The sequence below is a fragment of the Nanorana parkeri genome, unplaced genomic scaffold (assembly GCF_000935625.1).
Source record: "Nanorana parkeri isolate BGI_ZX_2015 unplaced genomic scaffold, ASM93562v1 scaffold898, whole genome shotgun sequence".
Classification (NCBI taxonomy): Eukaryota; Metazoa; Chordata; class Amphibia; order Anura; family Dicroglossidae; genus Nanorana; species Nanorana parkeri.
In genome coordinates, this window is record NW_017307166.1 from 652,699 (window position 1) to 669,806 (window position 17,108).

General features: G+C 39.4%; 1 protein-coding gene across 1 annotated transcript in view; it reads right to left on the reverse strand.

The window, feature by feature from the left end:
- Positions 1-5,854: 5,854 nt before the first annotated feature.
- Positions 5,855-17,108, reverse strand: part of IGSF10 (immunoglobulin superfamily member 10) — a 30,217-nt gene continuing 18,963 nt past the window's right edge. The window contains exons 5-6 of the mRNA XM_018565882.1: positions 13,965-14,865; positions 5,855-7,940 (exon numbers count right to left, since the gene is read on the reverse strand). Coding sequence (XP_018421384.1) covers positions 6,032-7,940; positions 13,965-14,865 — 2,810 coding nt within the window. The 3' untranslated portion in view covers positions 5,855-6,031. The remainder of the gene's footprint in view (positions 7,941-13,964; positions 14,866-17,108) is intronic.

The following is a 17,108-nucleotide window of genomic DNA, read 5'->3' on the forward strand; positions in this document are numbered from 1 at the left end:
CCGAGCAGAATGCCGCTCAGCGGCATTCGGCTGTTCACTCACTGCTGTTCGGCGTCTATAGGAATAGACCGAACAGCAGCGAGTAGCCTGACGGAGGTTCGGCTTAGCCGATCCAGATGTTGGATCGGCTGAGTCGAACTCCTTCTGCACTTCGGGTCGGCCGAACATGCTGAGCATGTTTGGCCGACCCGAAGCCACACGAAGCCGCCCGATGTACGGCTGATTTCAGCTGATATACGGCTGAAATCAGCCGTACCAGCCTGAAGTGAATAGCCGAACGGCGTTCGGCTCTCTTCGCTTCAGGTCGGTCGTTCACTCGGCTGCCTACGGCAGCTTAGTGAATAGACCCCTATGTATCATAACCTTGGGTGTCTGTGTATGCATGTTCTCTCACTGCAGTGATACATTACACAAACTTAACTGAGCCGACCTGTGACAGTCTCATTGTCACAGGTCGGCTAGAACTATGAGGTGAGTGAAAAGCACTCACCTCATAGTTCTCCTTTAACATCTTTCTAGTTTCCCAGTATGCTTTGTCTCCCTTTCCCTGCTGCTTGATATGATGCAATCTTGATATCTTAAGACTACATATCCCATCATGCATTGCTTCCAGCAAGCAATGATAATGTTACATTATTCAGACTTTAAGTTGTAGTTCAGAAGGCAGACTCTATGAGAGCTGTGCATATTCACAGGGCTGAGTGAAATTGTGTCAGTACATTGAGGAAGTAAATCCTATGAGCATCTGCATAAGTAAGTTTACAAACTACATTGATATGTTTAGTAGGAGTGGGATACATTTTATGGAAATTCAATTTAGAAATACATATTTATTTTTAGTTTTTGACCCATAGATACACTTTAATTGATGAATGTGTTTGTGAGTCATTGCTGAATTGATTAAGTGAACACAATCTGCTGATAGTGAGCAGGACTATTAGCCTTGCTGATCGCCAGCTACCACTAAGCACACAATTTCTCTGCTAGATATACCTATAGTTGGCCAGTGGTGATAAAAAAAAAAAAAGTCAAAGTTGTGTGTATTTTCACTTTGATGCTGTTCTCTTAACCTTTTAATATATGTGAAAGCCTAGGCACTGGAAAACATGGCTTCGTTTAGCGGGGGTCGTGACGGCGCCCCCCCCTCAGTCCTGCGCCCGGGGCAAGTGACCCCCCCGCCCCCCCGGTTGTTACGCCACTGAGCCTAGGTATTACCTAAAAAAAATAGGGGAGACATGACATATGCACTCTCTAATAGATCATTCCATTCATCTTTGACAACAAGGTAGTGCAGTAAATTATTACTAAATTCTTTACATTTGTTGCAGTAAATTCACCATATTAGTGATAACTAAGAAAAACAATGTTAATAAGTATCTCTTCGTGCTAATACATTTACAGCTTGTCACAATGTTGGTTTAGGCAGTTCACATCTATCTGTGAAGTTGCTGTGTATTTTACACAAGTCCACATGACTTTCTTTTATGAAAGAATAGCTGCATTTGTGTCTTGCTCTATGAAAAGCATACTTGTTTTACAATTTTGCTGATGATTAAAGATAAGTGAACTGAAAGTACATTATTCTTTTACACATTTCGTTTTTTAAGATCCTGGACTGTGAACTGTGGACAGGATTACTTCACAGATGTTTCACTTTATTTTTTTTATAATTGGCAGAGCTTTAGTATAGCACCAGCTGTAAGTGTGCTGATGTTCAAGAAAAAATAAATGTTATTTCTTTTAAATCATCAGTAAATTGGGAAATGAGCGTGCAGTGCAGCTGATGATGATTGGGGAAGATTTTTTTTTTGTTTCAGGATCAAAAACCCCAGCATCAGAACCATCAAACTGGACTATGCAAAGTAGCTGCTGATGCTAAATATTGTCATAAATATGATAAAAATAGATTATAATGTTATAGCTTTTTTGCCAGGGTGCTATAACACTGCAAACAAAAACAAGTGGCGGCTACCCTGCTGTACATTTAGCCCTGCTTGCCCAAAGTAGGGCTGAATGTAGACAACAACTACCCACCTGGTGCCCGGAACTGCATGTCCTGGGCATTGGGGGATTGGAATTCCACACCCCTGCTGTCCCCCTACTCCATGCTTCCCCAAGGCCAGGCCTCGGTTAGCCTTGTGGGAAATCCGGCCCTGACTGCAGCACCATCATGGGTTTCCAATAGCAGTACTGTGAACTGAGTAGGAAGGGAGGTCGATGCTGAGGAATAAGAAGACTAAAGTAAAATAATTTTCTGGTATGCAGCAGCATTACAGCACACCAGTATAAGCACCATGATCATCTAAAACCATATTTAGAGGCCAACAGTGAAGATAAAAATAAGTGCAAATGGTGTAATTTCATATCATTTTCCTTCAAGTGCACAGCAGCATTAGCATCATAAGTATTTTGGACCCAGCAAAGCGGCTGATTGTTATAATGACAAACATATTTATTGAGGCAGCACATTGGCTTATTTGTTAGCACTTCTGCCTTGCCACACTGGGAGTTTGCATTTTTTCCCTGTACTTGCGTTGGTTTCCTCTGGGTGCTTCTGTTTCCTTCCACACTCCAAAGACATGCTGGAAAGTTAATTGCCTCCTGTCTAAATTGGCCCTGTATGTATGCATGTGAGATAGAGGTCCTTAGATTGTATGCTACTCAAGGGCAGGAAATGCTGGAATGTGTACGTAAAAAGCACTGTGTAAATTGTTAGCTATATAGATACCTGTAATAAATAAATTATAAATTTCCCTTTATATAGTAAATTGCTGGGGTTAGGTGGAAAGCCAATCAGCATAGAGTAATGCACTACACTGCTGCATGTAATCTGTCTAGGCATACAGGTAACAAATGGCAGTCATTTGGCTATAGAAGTGATGCCACATAGCCACAAAAATAAAAACCTTTAAAGGTTTTGTGAGCTGTTTCATGTGACTGCCTTGGAATGGACCTAACCATTGACAATGGAATGGAAGAGATTTGAGGGCCAAGAAACATGTGAGAACCTTTGGATCTCCAGCAAAAAAATGAAGTGTGATGATAAGAGATATGCAAATGGCCAGAGTTCCGACACATGACAGCAGAGTGGGAATTATGCCTGGCTATTAATCATGAGTTTTTGACATCTGGCAATGTGTAAAAAAAGTTTTCATGCTGAAGATAGCAACATAGTTTTAGCTATGATAGCATTATGACTCCACATCATTATCTGACCTACAACCAGAGTAGGTATGTCTAAAATAAAATCTGTGGTACTAAGTTGTCCTTCCCTAAATTTGTCACTAGTATAGCTAGTATGCTTCCTCAGTGATCACTACCAATATGAACCATTGTTTGAATTCTAGGATCCCACAAAAAAAAAACAGTCACCAAAAATAAATTCTATGGTTTGACCTCTCACTGCTGTTGGCTGCTAAAGTAGCATCTGTTGTCTCCTGAACATTTTATCACCTTAGCTTGACATTTGTTGCAGTTAAACTATAAGAAGAAGATATGTAACCATTTTAAAAACATTAGAAACACTTGAATTATTGTAAACTCATTGACTAATTCTGTATAAAAAAAAGAGACAGCAAAGCACAATCCACAATGGTGGACAGATGTGTTAGACTACTGTGAGTGGGCATGATAAATAGGCATGATTTAACAACAATGGCTTATTCTTACTCAACATAGCAGAGAAGGACCACTTTATTGACATTTTTTTTAACCACAAAAGGTTTCATTCATTTTTTTTATAGCAGGATAGCCAACCCTTCCTGACATCATTGTTTGAGTTCACATGTTGTAAGACCTTGGTTCTCAACTGGTGGGTCGTGACCCAAAAGTGGGTCGCGACCCCGTGTTCAGTGGGTTGCCACATGCCTTCCACTTTTCTAGGTGAGAGGCTCCTCAGCCTCCCCCTAGCCCAGCACTGTCAGTTTGAGGTGGGATGTGATGAGGCTATGGCCATGAGGGAGCTCCATATATACATGCATTGCTTACAGATCCCTCACGTGTCCTGTAAAGGTGCCTGGACCGGAGTAACATCACATTCTGGCTCCCGGCACCTCTACAGGGCACACAAGGGAGCTGTACAAGCAATGCACATATGGATGGAGCTCCGTCACAGCACAGCAGCCCAAACTGAACCCCAGGCTGAGGATCCACTCCAGTTCTTGTAAGGTAGGGAGACTGGGTGGACCCACCACGTGTTCTGGTGTGGGAGGTGTGTTGTGTTTCCGTTCATTTGAATGGCACCCCAAACACACCTCCCACCCACAGTTCGATTGCCCGCACCTGAATGCATGGTACCGCAATGCTGTACATTCCATTGCAGTGCAATCTGGGGCACAACTTGATGACCAAGGACAAATGTGGGTCCTGAGGTTACACAGGTTGAGAACCACTGTTGTAAGAGACTGGCAGCCACTGCTCACATGTTCCAAAAAGCTGTCAGAAATAAATACACTACTCTCTAAGGCACAGAGTGAATGCAGCCCTCTATTTTCTGTGACAAGTGGCCACAGGACTGGCAGTGATACTGAATAAAACTGAAATGTCCAGAGCCAGTGCACCTAGAATATGGAGGATAAGCAGAACTGACTTCCTGCAATCCTTTTTTTGTGGGGGTCATGGCACAACCCTGTCTAACTGGCTGAAAGGCTGCCAAAGCACAAGGAAGGATAGAATTGCATACAAGGCAGCCAGGGTCATCTGGAACTGAGAGTGACATAACATCTAATATTTGTAGATATTTGCAAACTGGCAGGTTCCAGAGCAATTACTGAGTCACAGGAATCAGTTTTCTGATCTCTATGTAAGATACACGATTAAATAATAAATACATAGAAAACCATTAAGAGAAGATAAATATTTAAAACATTTCTTGGACAGGTTGAGAAAAAGTTTTAGACCTTATTTAAGCACCAGCTTTCCTGAAGTACAAGTTATGTGCTATAAATTGCTGATTTTCTGTTGTGCTCAAGAGGCACAACAGGAAATGAAGGGAAATATCTACAAAGTGAACAAAATCCCTTTCTTAGATAGTTGCCTAAGTTTCTGGAAGAGGGGTCCTCAGTGGAAGATTTACCCTCACTTTTTAATTTGCTGTTCATTGTAATTTTTTGGTTTGGTCACCAGGATAAATATAGTGGGTGAAGCTACCTAGTAGGTTTTCAGACAGCAATAAAATTTAACTACTCTGTCAAAAACTGAAAAAATGTTCTTAAAAGTTCTTCTTCATAAATGCATCTACCATTCCAGTCTCTCTTTACCAAGAACAAACATAATTATCAGCTTATGTCTGAACTGATGATAAAATTAAGTAGTGTATCAACAACTGCAGTCTTTATTAGTGGATTATTTAGTCTTTATTCTGTGGTTTGCCATCTGTATCTCAAGTGTGTATTTCTTGTTTTAAGAAAACATAGCTAATTCAAACATTGCTTTTTCAAAATGTAGAAAGGAAAAAAAAGTTGGGGTTGCAAACAGTGCTAAATTTTAATAGTGGCTTATGATATGTAAACATGTGGATTTTGCTATTTGTCATAACACAAGCTGTGTATCTGGCTATAAATAAACCCGAGTTAGGTTTCTTTCAAACAGATTTCCTGGTAAATAGAACAAAAATACAGCTGCTTTTATTTGTCATTCTTAAAAATACTTATAGTTCTTTTACTATTTGAAAATGCACAGACCAACCCATTTTTTATTTTTTTTAAATTAATTATTGACCATGAGATCTTTCCTTATAAAATTAGGCTTTCTTGTTTTCATTTGTAAAGAAGTATCATTGAAAAATAATAAATGTCCATGGTATAATTTTTGAATAAAAATGTTTTTTTATATAATATTTCATTCTTTTTTTCACAGTTTCCTTATAAAGGAGGTTTTAAAAAAGTGCCTTATGTAAGTCATCTTTTATGTAGGCATTGATAAGATCCTACATCAGTAAGCCAAATGTTAGCGTAAATTGTCTCTACCTCCCTCCTTTGCTGACTTCCTTCCAAATGTTTTCATGTTCTGCAGAGTTTACTTCTATGTATCTTTAGATAACTTTTAAGTATGTTGAGCTGCTGTCCATGCCAAGGGCATTCCTAGCAATACATTTGTACACCCCAGAGTCCACAGGCCTTGGATTCTGCACAACTAATGTTCCTTGGGGGTGGAGAAGCTCAGTCCCCATAGGCCGTCCTTTGCTAGCTGTTGTTAACAATGATAAGTCCGGAAGCTCCCAAGTTATCTCTGGCTTTGGTATTCCAATGGCCATACAATTTAGATGTACAGGTGAACCAGACTTTGTATGAATGTTTTGTGGGGCTTTACTTGTAATCCTTGGTGGATATGCTACAATCATAACAGGAACACTTATGGACGATTCACCAGCGTTATTTTTTACCTTACACAAATAGTTTCCTCGATCATGTATGTTTGATTCTTGAATGACCAGCGTGCCATTTTCTAGTAGCATGTGTTTCCCACTAAACTGTGGTCTGTCAATCACATATCCACTTGGGAGAGTCCAAATAACACTAGGCTTTGGTATTCCATCAGACAAACAGTGTAAAGAAAGCGTCTCCCCAAGGATACCCTTTATTGGTCCTCTTGGATGTGTCAGAATATTAGGTCTTTGACCCACCTCCAGAATGATAAGTTTTTCAATGTAACCTACTTTATTTCTTGCTGCACATCTATACTTGCCTGCATCATTTTTGCTTGGACTGTAAATAATTAAAGTTCCATTAGTTCCTGCATGATATTTTGAAAACATCTGTCCACTTATAAATCTAGAGCCATTTGGCAGAAGCCACATTATTTCTGGAGTCGGGTTTCCATCGGCCAAACAGTTAAGAATAGCCATTTTTCCTGGTTTGACAATTATCTTCTCATTGAATGGATTTTTAAACACTGGCCTCCTAAGCACTTCTGTGACTTCCAGCTGGACCACCATCGTACTTTCACCACCATCGTTGCGAGCAACACAAGTGAATTCTGCTGTATCAGAGGGTCTTACATTCCGAATTTCCAGTGTTCCGTTCTGGTGTACTATAATCCTGCTGCCATGATATGGTGCTGTTAGGTAAATATTATCAGGCATAATCCACATGATTTGAAGTGGTGGTGTCCCTTCAGCACTGCAGTGGATTAATTTTCTAGAGTGCTTTAAGGCTGAATCTTTAATTATTGTCCTATTTGTATATAAACCATTAATAACTGGTGGTGTTGAATGAACATCTAATTTGAGGAGCTTTGTGTCATCTCCTGCAGGATTACGTGCCACACACATGTACTCGCCTGCATCCAACAATTTCACATGGCTGATCATCAAAGATCCGTTTTCATGCAATAAATACCTGTCATGGGATGTGGCTATCATATCACTTGATGGAAGCAACCAGAATATTTTAGGTTTTGGTTCTCCATTGGCTTCGCAATCCAGAACCACACGGCCACTAGCTCTTGCCTCAAATTTTGTTCTGGTGTTTATTTTAATGTGTGGAGCAGCAGTGACCACAGTAATATGGATTTTCATTTCATCTCGTCCTAATGTGTTTTCAGCGTAACATGTGTAATCTCCCTCTTCAGCCATCCCTACTTTGTTGAGATACAAAGTACCATTGTCAAAGAGAACATATCTCCGTACCCTCCTGCCACTATCGTCAGCTTGAAGAACATTGTTTATTACTGTGCCATCAGGTAAAGTCCAGGATATTTCTGGAGATGGAAAACCTAAAGCCTTGCAATCTACTCTGAATTCTTTTCCATAAGGAACTTCCTTCATCAGCTGCTGTTTTTGTATTATCTTTGCAGGTTTCTTAGATATACTGACTTTCATAAGAATTACATCATCTCCCATTTTATTTCTTGCTACACACAAATAGTCACCGGCATCCTTTTCATTTACAGACTGAATGACGAGTGAGCCATTGGGGTGCACTTGAATGCGGCTTCCCATTCTGTAGATAAAAAGAAATAGCATTAAATCTGCAACAATACTTTTTTTTTTCATTAAATTATAAAAAACGGTTAAAACTGACCTATAACTAAATATCACATTTATATATGTATTTTAGAAATAGAAGGGGAGAATAAAGCAGTCTTCTACTTTACCCAAATGACTGTTTGGGTTATGTGCCTAGAACTTGTGTAGCAGCATTTTCTCAGAGAAAAAAGCCACTCTTAATTTATCCATCGCATGAATGTTAATATAGCTTATAACTATAATATAGTTTACATTTAAAGGAGAATTATGGGGGGAGTGAATTACACTCATCCCCATAATTAGAGCTGACGTCTGACACTGCAGCTGTCACACATCGGCTCTATAGATCGAGAACTGAGCGATCTATAGCACACTGCTGATCACTCAGTTCCCGATCATTTCCCTGCAAAGAGCGGTGACTGTCAGTCACCATTCCCCTCAGGGATTCCACCCTCCTCTCTCTCTCTGTCCCTCCAGCACTGACTGGAGGGATGGATGGGGAGGGGGCGGGCACAGCTGCCTCTACCCCTAGAGAGGCAGAGCCACCTGTCAGTCAGGCAGCATGGTGGATCCCGGCAATATTGTCAGGATCTTTCCCAGCTGCAGCCTGGCACTGCGCAGTCAGCATATAGTGGTTAATAGTCTCCTATATGTTGCGTTTTGGGTCACAGGAGTCAAACTAGAAAAAGATGGTAACCGCATAAATTTATAACCAGCCCTTGTAGCAGGGTGCACATGGGAAGGCTTACAGCAATACAAAATATTGTTGTAAGCCTTCCCATGTGCATCCTGCTACAAAGGCTGGTTATAAATTTATGCGGTTACCATCTTTTTCTAGTTTGACTATCTTGGATGTGGTGACGCATTGGGGATCCCAGCATGCATCTGTGGTTGCTGGGCCTCCAGTGCGTCCCTGCACCTTGTGCCTCATATATGTTGCGTTTTGGGTCACAGGAGTCAAACTAGAAAAAGATGGTAACCGCATACATTTATAACCAGCCCTTGTAGCAGGGTGCACATGGGAAGGCTTACAGCAATACAAAATATTGTTGTAAGCCTTCCCATGTGCATCCTGCTACAAAGGCTGGTTATAAATGTATGCGGTTACCATCTTTTTCTAGTTTGACTATCTTAGATGTGGTGACCCATTGGGGATCCCAGCATGCATCTGTGGTTGCTGGGCCTCCAGTGCGTCCCTGCACCTTGTGAGGAGGAGCAGGCTACCTCCTGGTACACCTGCATTTCATTTATCGACTGCATCAATATGCTCCCACTTGGAGACTCATATAAATAGAGTTAGGACCACACTTTGCAGAGGTACCTTGACGGTGACATATTTTTGGCCAAAGGTTTGTGCAACTTAAACCTCTGCTTCTAACGCATACTGTTAGACAGGGTGATTTGTTTTGTTGCAGGCCAACTGGCAGGTATGCTGGGGATCTTTTGTGTTTTGGGTCACAGGAGGACCCAAGAGAACTATGGCAAAAAAATGTTATGCCATAGTTCTCTTTTAAGTATAGGTTAATTTTATCTTAGAGCTTTTTTACAGGTGCAGATTAAAAACAAGTAGTGTAATCCTTATTTTAAACAACATAGGCTAGAGAAACTAGATCATTATCACTAAATTTAAAAGCAATGTGGTGTAAATAATTCAAGCATGGATTTACTCATCCTATCTTTGCTCACTCTTATTTCCACATGAAAGGGAAATTATTATTTTACTACTAATATGCTAAACATAATGGGAGAATTTATCAAAGCAATTGCAACAGTTTTTTCCTCTTAGATAAAAAAAAATTATGTGCAAATCTGTCTTTTAACATGTGCACCTATTTTCACCTGAGCTTGCACTACTTTTCCAATTGCACGTGTTTTGCGCCTGTTTTCATCTGCACTTGTTCTGCGGCTGCCTCAAACTGGGGCATCACCTAACAAAACAATCGCAGCTTAAGAAGTCCCCATGACCACTTCTTAAGGAAGCGACAGTTAAGCTTTTTGCCTGGAGTTATGAGTCTTCTTTCCTGGAGTCTATTTAACCTAATTTAAGAACAACTAGCAACATAAATCTGGCACAAATATATCCCATGCGGCCCACTGTGACCTCAAACACTCCCAATTGCTTTGATAAATTCCCCCCCCCCCCAAGTTATTTCAGTCTACAGTTGGTACCGGTAAAGCTAAAATATCCCAATGGGAGTATAGCAAGCATCCTCATCATCCAACTCTGAGTCTAAGGGTTCATGCTGCTAGTGACAGTCTTCATGTGTGTTTAGTTACAAGCTTCCTACCAGCTACTGGAGGCCACAAAGCACACTATGTGGGAATATCACACAAATGGAATTATGGTTTTCCTAATGCTTTACATCTCTACACACAATCACAAGATGCAAAGAGAGAGAGAGAGAGAGTAAGGGGTAATAACAGAGAGGAAATAGGGAAAAAACAAAGAGGTAAGTAAGGAGACAGGATTACAAGAGACCAGGGTTAAGAGAGAGAGATGCAACCTTTTAGTTTGCAGGATGGCCATGAGTGCATCAGATCTATTATGGGCCTAGGAAATCTCTATAATCATATATGACAGGTTTATACTTGGTCTTATATGAATGGTCACCTCTCAAGTACCTTACCAACAGTTAAATACTATGATTTTTCACATTTCAAACACAAAGAGGTCTGCAGAGAAAACTTCAGCTCCATTACTTCATGTTGAAAGGTGCATAGGAAAATTGCCTCCTCCGCAAAACAATTTTAATTTCAAATCTTTTAAGTCCTGTGGATTTGTGGAAACTTCTGAACACATGTTTGTGAACATTACAAAGAACTCTTTCATACAGGAACTCATTGCATGTTAAATTTATTTTACTTTAATTTTGAGCCAGGAAAAGGAAATAGAAGCTTTGAGAAGACAAGTAAATATTATAGCTGGGATAGAATGCAACATACTGTATGCCAGTAGTCTTAAAAAACAGAAACAAGGGAGATGACTTAAAATGAAAATAAATTAAATGGATTCATGTAACTGAAAGTCAAACACACAGAAAGTTTGCAAACCAAAACAAAGAGGTTTCAGATTCTATGTTAGAATTTGAATTAGGGTTTTAGTTAAACCTAATCAGGTAAAGAGTCGTATATAGTAAATGTAGTCTTTAGACCAGTGCTTCTCATACCTGGTGTTCAGGTACTCCGAATGGCCCAGGTGCAGTAGAAGTGCAGATGTAATGCGAGGTAACATTTTAATAGCTTGTCCATGTTGCATTTTTTGTTTTTTGGCAGGTGGTTCCAACAATTGTCAAGTTGCAAAAACTGTTCTGGAAGTTTGTACTAAGCCAAGTAGCTCAGTTCACGCTATATGGCTTAGTGATGGGGCAATATGAAGCAGCTTCCTGACATTGGCTAAGTATCGGTACACTTAGCATTTCTTACTAAAGGGGAAGCATTGCATGTACAGGTCACATTACTATGACTGTTGTACTATCAGAGGTTTATATTGGTGCTAATAATGAATCCATTCACATGCAGACTGCGATAGATCACACCAGGAGGAATCAATTATATTGGGGTTTGGTCACAGTTGTTACTAAATAGTAAGTTTTTCGGGTTACCTTCCGTTCGCATCTGTTGACATCTGTTGAAAATTATGTGAAAAGTGATGCTAACAGACTTGGTTTGAATGGGGCCTAAATCCTAAACAATCAAACTAAATAGATAAAGCAAACTCCAAATTCAGATCATTTTCATAAAGCATGAAATAGAATGGGGTTTTCTTTAAAGCAGAAACATTTCCTGTAAAATGAAACAGTTTAGGTTGCATATCTGTTATGCATAGTGTTTTACAGACAAGGGGTAATGGCTATCAGGTTATGGGAATGATTCTAAAGCATACACTGCTTAAACACATAGAATAAAAGCCCTCTTGTATGGATAGCGATATGCCATATGCGGTCTATTTTTTACATGTTCTTGTGGGTTTCATTATGCTGACTACAACAGAGAGTGTTTGAAAACATGATTTAGCCCACGTTAGTCTGGGGGAAAAAAACCCAAACATGACAGCTGTGTTGGATAACATTTCCCAATCACACGAATGTCAAATTCTAATTTAAAGTAATTAAACTTGAAAATGTTTGTAGAACTTTCATAGACTATAACTACTATACTTTAACTATTTACTAAAAAAATGGATATTGGTTTTTTTTTGCAGCTCCTAATCCTAGTTAAGAGTTATAGCTCACACGCAGCAGAGACCTACCTAATGCCAGCAGTGACACCTACTCCACTGTGCACATATTACAATCAACTCCTGCGTTGTGTAAATCTTTTGCCCACCAATGACTCTGATCAAACTGGTACTTCTGTTATGGGTGCACATATAATAAATTGCAGACTCTTTTCCTAGAAGCCTGCACTGAGTTACAAGTCACATTTTAGACATTCTAAGGCTATCCCTTGCCTAAAAGAATGCAGACACTGCATTTCTTACCCTAACACTGATATTGCACTTTGTGATGATAATTAAGGCTGACATTTAGAAATCAGTTTGAGAAAGAACATGTTGAAACCGACCGCAGGAATTAGTCTGCAAAAATGTCTGATAAAACCCTTGTGATTTATATAATTAATCTTTACAGGAACATTTTATTTTCCAAGTAAGTGCTGAATTCAGCAAATATGGGTATAAATGTATACTACTTGTATGCAAGTGAACTTGCCAGTGGTTTTGTTTGTGTGTGTTTTACCTGAAAAATATTAAAAACCCCCTCTTACATTGGTAATCATTAGGAAAAAGGCCACTTTGCATTAGCAGTCAGTGAGAGAGGAACCCTGTACAATAGTGGTCAGTGAGAGAAGAACTCCTTACATTGGAGGTCAGTGTAAAAAGGTCCACCTCTAACTGATGGTCAGTGGTAGAGGGACCTCTTAAATTAATGGCCAGTGATAGAGGGGCTACCTTACTCTGGTGGGAGAAAAGCCCCCCCTACATTGCTGGTCAGTTGGAGAAGGACTCCTTTACACTACTGCCAGTAAGAAAAGGGACCCCTCACATTGGCAGCCAGTGTGAAAAAGGCCCCCATAGCTTGGTGACCAGTGAGAGAAGGAGCCCTTTTTGGTGGTCAGTAGGAAAAGGTCCCTTGCACATTGGTAGTCACTGGCAGAAAGGCTACTCTACATTATTGGTCATTGGAAGAGGGATCCCTTACAATGGTGGTCTGTGGGAAGAATGCTCCTTTACAGATAGTTAAAAATATCATTGGTGTCAGTAGTTGTCTCAGTCCTGTAGTGGTCAGTGCTCACCGCTCTCCTTCTCCACTCCAGCTATGGAATGTCGCTAAAAATCCTCACGTCTAATGCAAGTCAAAGACCTGCATTAGATGTGATGAACGGTCCTTACACTGCCGGTGCTCAGGGAAGAAGAGGCTGTGAGGATTGGTCTATCTGGCTGGCAGAACTGAGGATCTGAATACATCTACTTTGCGTGAGCCCCCTAGACAAAACAAGCACCTTACCCTTGCAGTGTGGGGGTAGCACCACTGCAAGGGACAGTTTTTTTTAAATTCCCGGAGTTCTTCTTTAAAGTGGGTGTTTGTCGTTGTACCTTTCAGTAAGCATTGTCTGAGACACCAGGTTCCCCCTTCTTCCTATAATTTTATATGTCAAGGACATCAGCATGGTATAACAGTTGTTAATCTAAACCAATTCCACTAGAAAACATGAATTTCATCACTATTTTATGCATTAAAGGATTATGAACAGGATTAGTAATTGTTTTACTAGTCCTAACAAGGCTTATAACTTTCTGACAATGTAACTGAGCAATGAGAATGTATTTCTCCTGCTGATTATAAGGAAAATACACAGCCAATACAAATTCAAGGAAAAAACACTTCTTTGCCTCTGGCTCCCATGGGCACATGTCTGCTTTACCTAATACTTATTCTAGCGCTGAAAGACACAAATAAATATTAAATACTAATAATAAAGAATAAAACTTTTATCCTACCTGTGCCACTGATCTACCACTGCTTTTGATGGCAGTCTCCATATTATTCTTGGTGCTGGCTCCCCAGCTGCTGTACAGTTTAGCACCAGTTTGTCACCATAATTCATTTCTGTGGACTTTGGAGATGCATGGACAATCCTTGGAATCGTCTCAGTTTGCTCCACCCGGAGAGTGACCACTCTTCTCTCAGATCCAGTAGAGCTTGTCGCTATACACTCATAATTTCCATTGTCTGTGGGTTCTGCATTTCTTATGTAGAGTGTTCCGTTAGAGAAAAGGAACAGTTTTGCATTAACATACTGTAATGGTTTCACTTTTGTGCCATCAAACGCTACCCAGTGAACACTAGGCTGAGGATTTCCTTTTGCAGAGCAATGTAATTTCACATTCTCTCGTGAAAGTGCTAGAACTGTCTGTCTTTTATCTTCCAGAATAGCAGGTGGAGCAGCAATCACTTGAATCTTTACTGTAAAGGTATCTGCCCCAGCTATGTTAGTAGCTAAGCACTTATAAATCCCTCGGTCATAAATGGACACTTCTTTAATGATGAGAGTCCCATCCAACTGTACAAAAGCTTTGTGATTATGGGCAGACTTCTCAGACGCAATGGTTTCATTAGCCAGTATCCAAGTAATTGTGGGGAAAGGTCTTCCTTCTGCCTGGCATTTCAAGTTAATAGAGCTTCCAGAGTGCACTGTGATCTCTCTTGATTTGCCTTGTAGAATCCTGGGAGGATATGTTATAACAGACAGTGAGATGAGTAGCCGATCTGAGCCATACTGATTTGTAGCTACACAAAGATATTGACCTCGATCTTGGATGCCCGCACTAGAAATAGACAATGTTCCATTTGGATAAACTTCCATTCTGTTTCCACGTCTTGTCTTTGACATAAAGGTACCTTTTAAAAATAAAATGTAAAAAAAGTGGAATTTTTTTCTTTTCTTTTTGGATAACGCGGGTAAGAGTTAGATACTCTTCAATGCTTTAACTAGTAGTATTTAATGAAAATCAACTGGATTTGTTCTGTCATTTTATAATTAATGTAATTCATTTTGTAATTTTGTTTCTCGTTTTATAGCTTATCCAAGCCACCTCTTCAGTTCTAATGAGTGTCAGGAAATAGATACAATTCACCATCTTCCCCATGCTAGAACTGGCATGCGTAACTCTGTTTAGTAGTGTTTAACAGTTTACCAAACTTTGAGGTGATCACGTCTGTGTACACAACATTATATAGAACACTAAAATTTGTTATTTTTCTTTTTTTCTGGTTTACATACATTTCCAGAAAATGATGGCAACAATAAGCAAATTACACAGATTCTAACTTCTTACCGCTCTACTACAATTTTTTTTTTTATTGCAGTCTGTGTCTCCATTGCAGAGATTCTTCTCATTTTCTGTACCAGTGACATTACAAGAAGTAAGGTGTCATTTTCTAATTGGGGCACATACATAGGTTTTATAATTTTTTTTAGTTATCCTAAATAAAACATAGCTTTGTCTGGATGTGGACTTCAATTCAAAATGTGTTTTTTAATATTTTTTAATTGTATTAACCTCCCTGGCGGTATGATTATGGAGGATTTTAGCATGCCAAAGCGGTACATTTTTTCAATTTTTCATGGCAATTTGTTGTTTTATATTGTAGGCCTGTAATTCTTAGTAAATCTTAGTCCAGTAGACATTGCGGGTATGATAAAGTTTGAAACACGAAATCATAAATTATAATATAATAAATAATTATAAATAATTATAAGAACTTATAATATAATAAATAAACGGCCCTGCCCTCCGCTGTGACGCCTTAAAACGAAACTGAAAGCCGAATGCCGGCATCGACCGGGCGAACACAGCAGAGGACACCGCGGGCTTGCAGGGACAAGGTAAGTAACACTTTTGCGCAATCCCGAGTGTGGCTCGGGGTTACCGCTCTTGGTACTGAAAATGAACCCCGAGCCACACTCGGGATTACCGCCAGGGAGGTTAAAAACAATGCTAGTGGGTAGTTTGAAGTAAAGTACAAATACGAGTTGGGGCTGCAAATTCTCTACCTCACTATACATTTTGTATGGCATCTGCAAGCTGCAAGTCACAAATACAGCCTATATACACTAAAGACACATTTTAACACATACTGTACATATTGCTGTATGCTGAAGGTTCTCCTATCCATCATAGAATGATTGATTGTTTTAACTACACAACAGAAAGATCATTTTACTTTGCCAAACAAAGATTTGCAGGGTTATTCACTAAAGGGTGAAGAGTTTGGAGAAGGCAGGAGAAGTGAACAATCTAGGACCACATAGCTGAACTGGAAAGTTAGCTGAATTGGAGAATTTTTCCAAATCAGCTATTTTGGCCTAGATTGTTCACTTCTCCTGCCTTCTCCAAACTCTTCACCCTTATGTGAATAGCCCTGTTGGTCTCCTCAAAAACAGAACTAGGTGACTGTTGCAAGTCTGCATGTATACATGTAATAATGAGATTTGTCTCTCCATAGCTAGCCTTAGTATAATATGTTTCTGTTTTGTGGTCTGTTCTCTTTTGTTTTTCTGATTCATTTTCAGGTCTTGGAAGCCTATCCCAAAATACATAATTTTCTGGAAAATTATATAAACCAGAAAGAAAAAAAAGAACAATTTTTTCTTTCCTATAAACTGCTGTACACATACACATGATCACCTCAAAGTTTGGTAAACTGTGGAACACTGCTTAACAAGGTTAAGCATGCCAGCATTCAGCGTGAGAAAGACACTGAATTGTATCTATGTGATATTTTTTGGGCATATTATTCCAAAATAGAAAAATATACTCTATGTATGAACTACTTGAAGACCAGAATGTTAAACCCTCTTCCTGTCTGGGCCATTTTTCCGTATTTAGCGCTGAGGAACTTTGACATTTATTCAATCATGCAACGCCATTCCAAAACAAATTTTATCTAATTTTTTGGGATAGATAGAGCTTTCTTTTGGGGGTATTTAATCACCACTGGACTTTTTTTTTTTACTATATAAAGAAAAAAGTACCAGAATTAAAAAAAAAACTTTTCTCTATTTTATGTTATGAAACAATTATTATTAGCCTATTTTTTGGTACAATATAAAAGATGGAGTCACATCAGGTAAATAGACA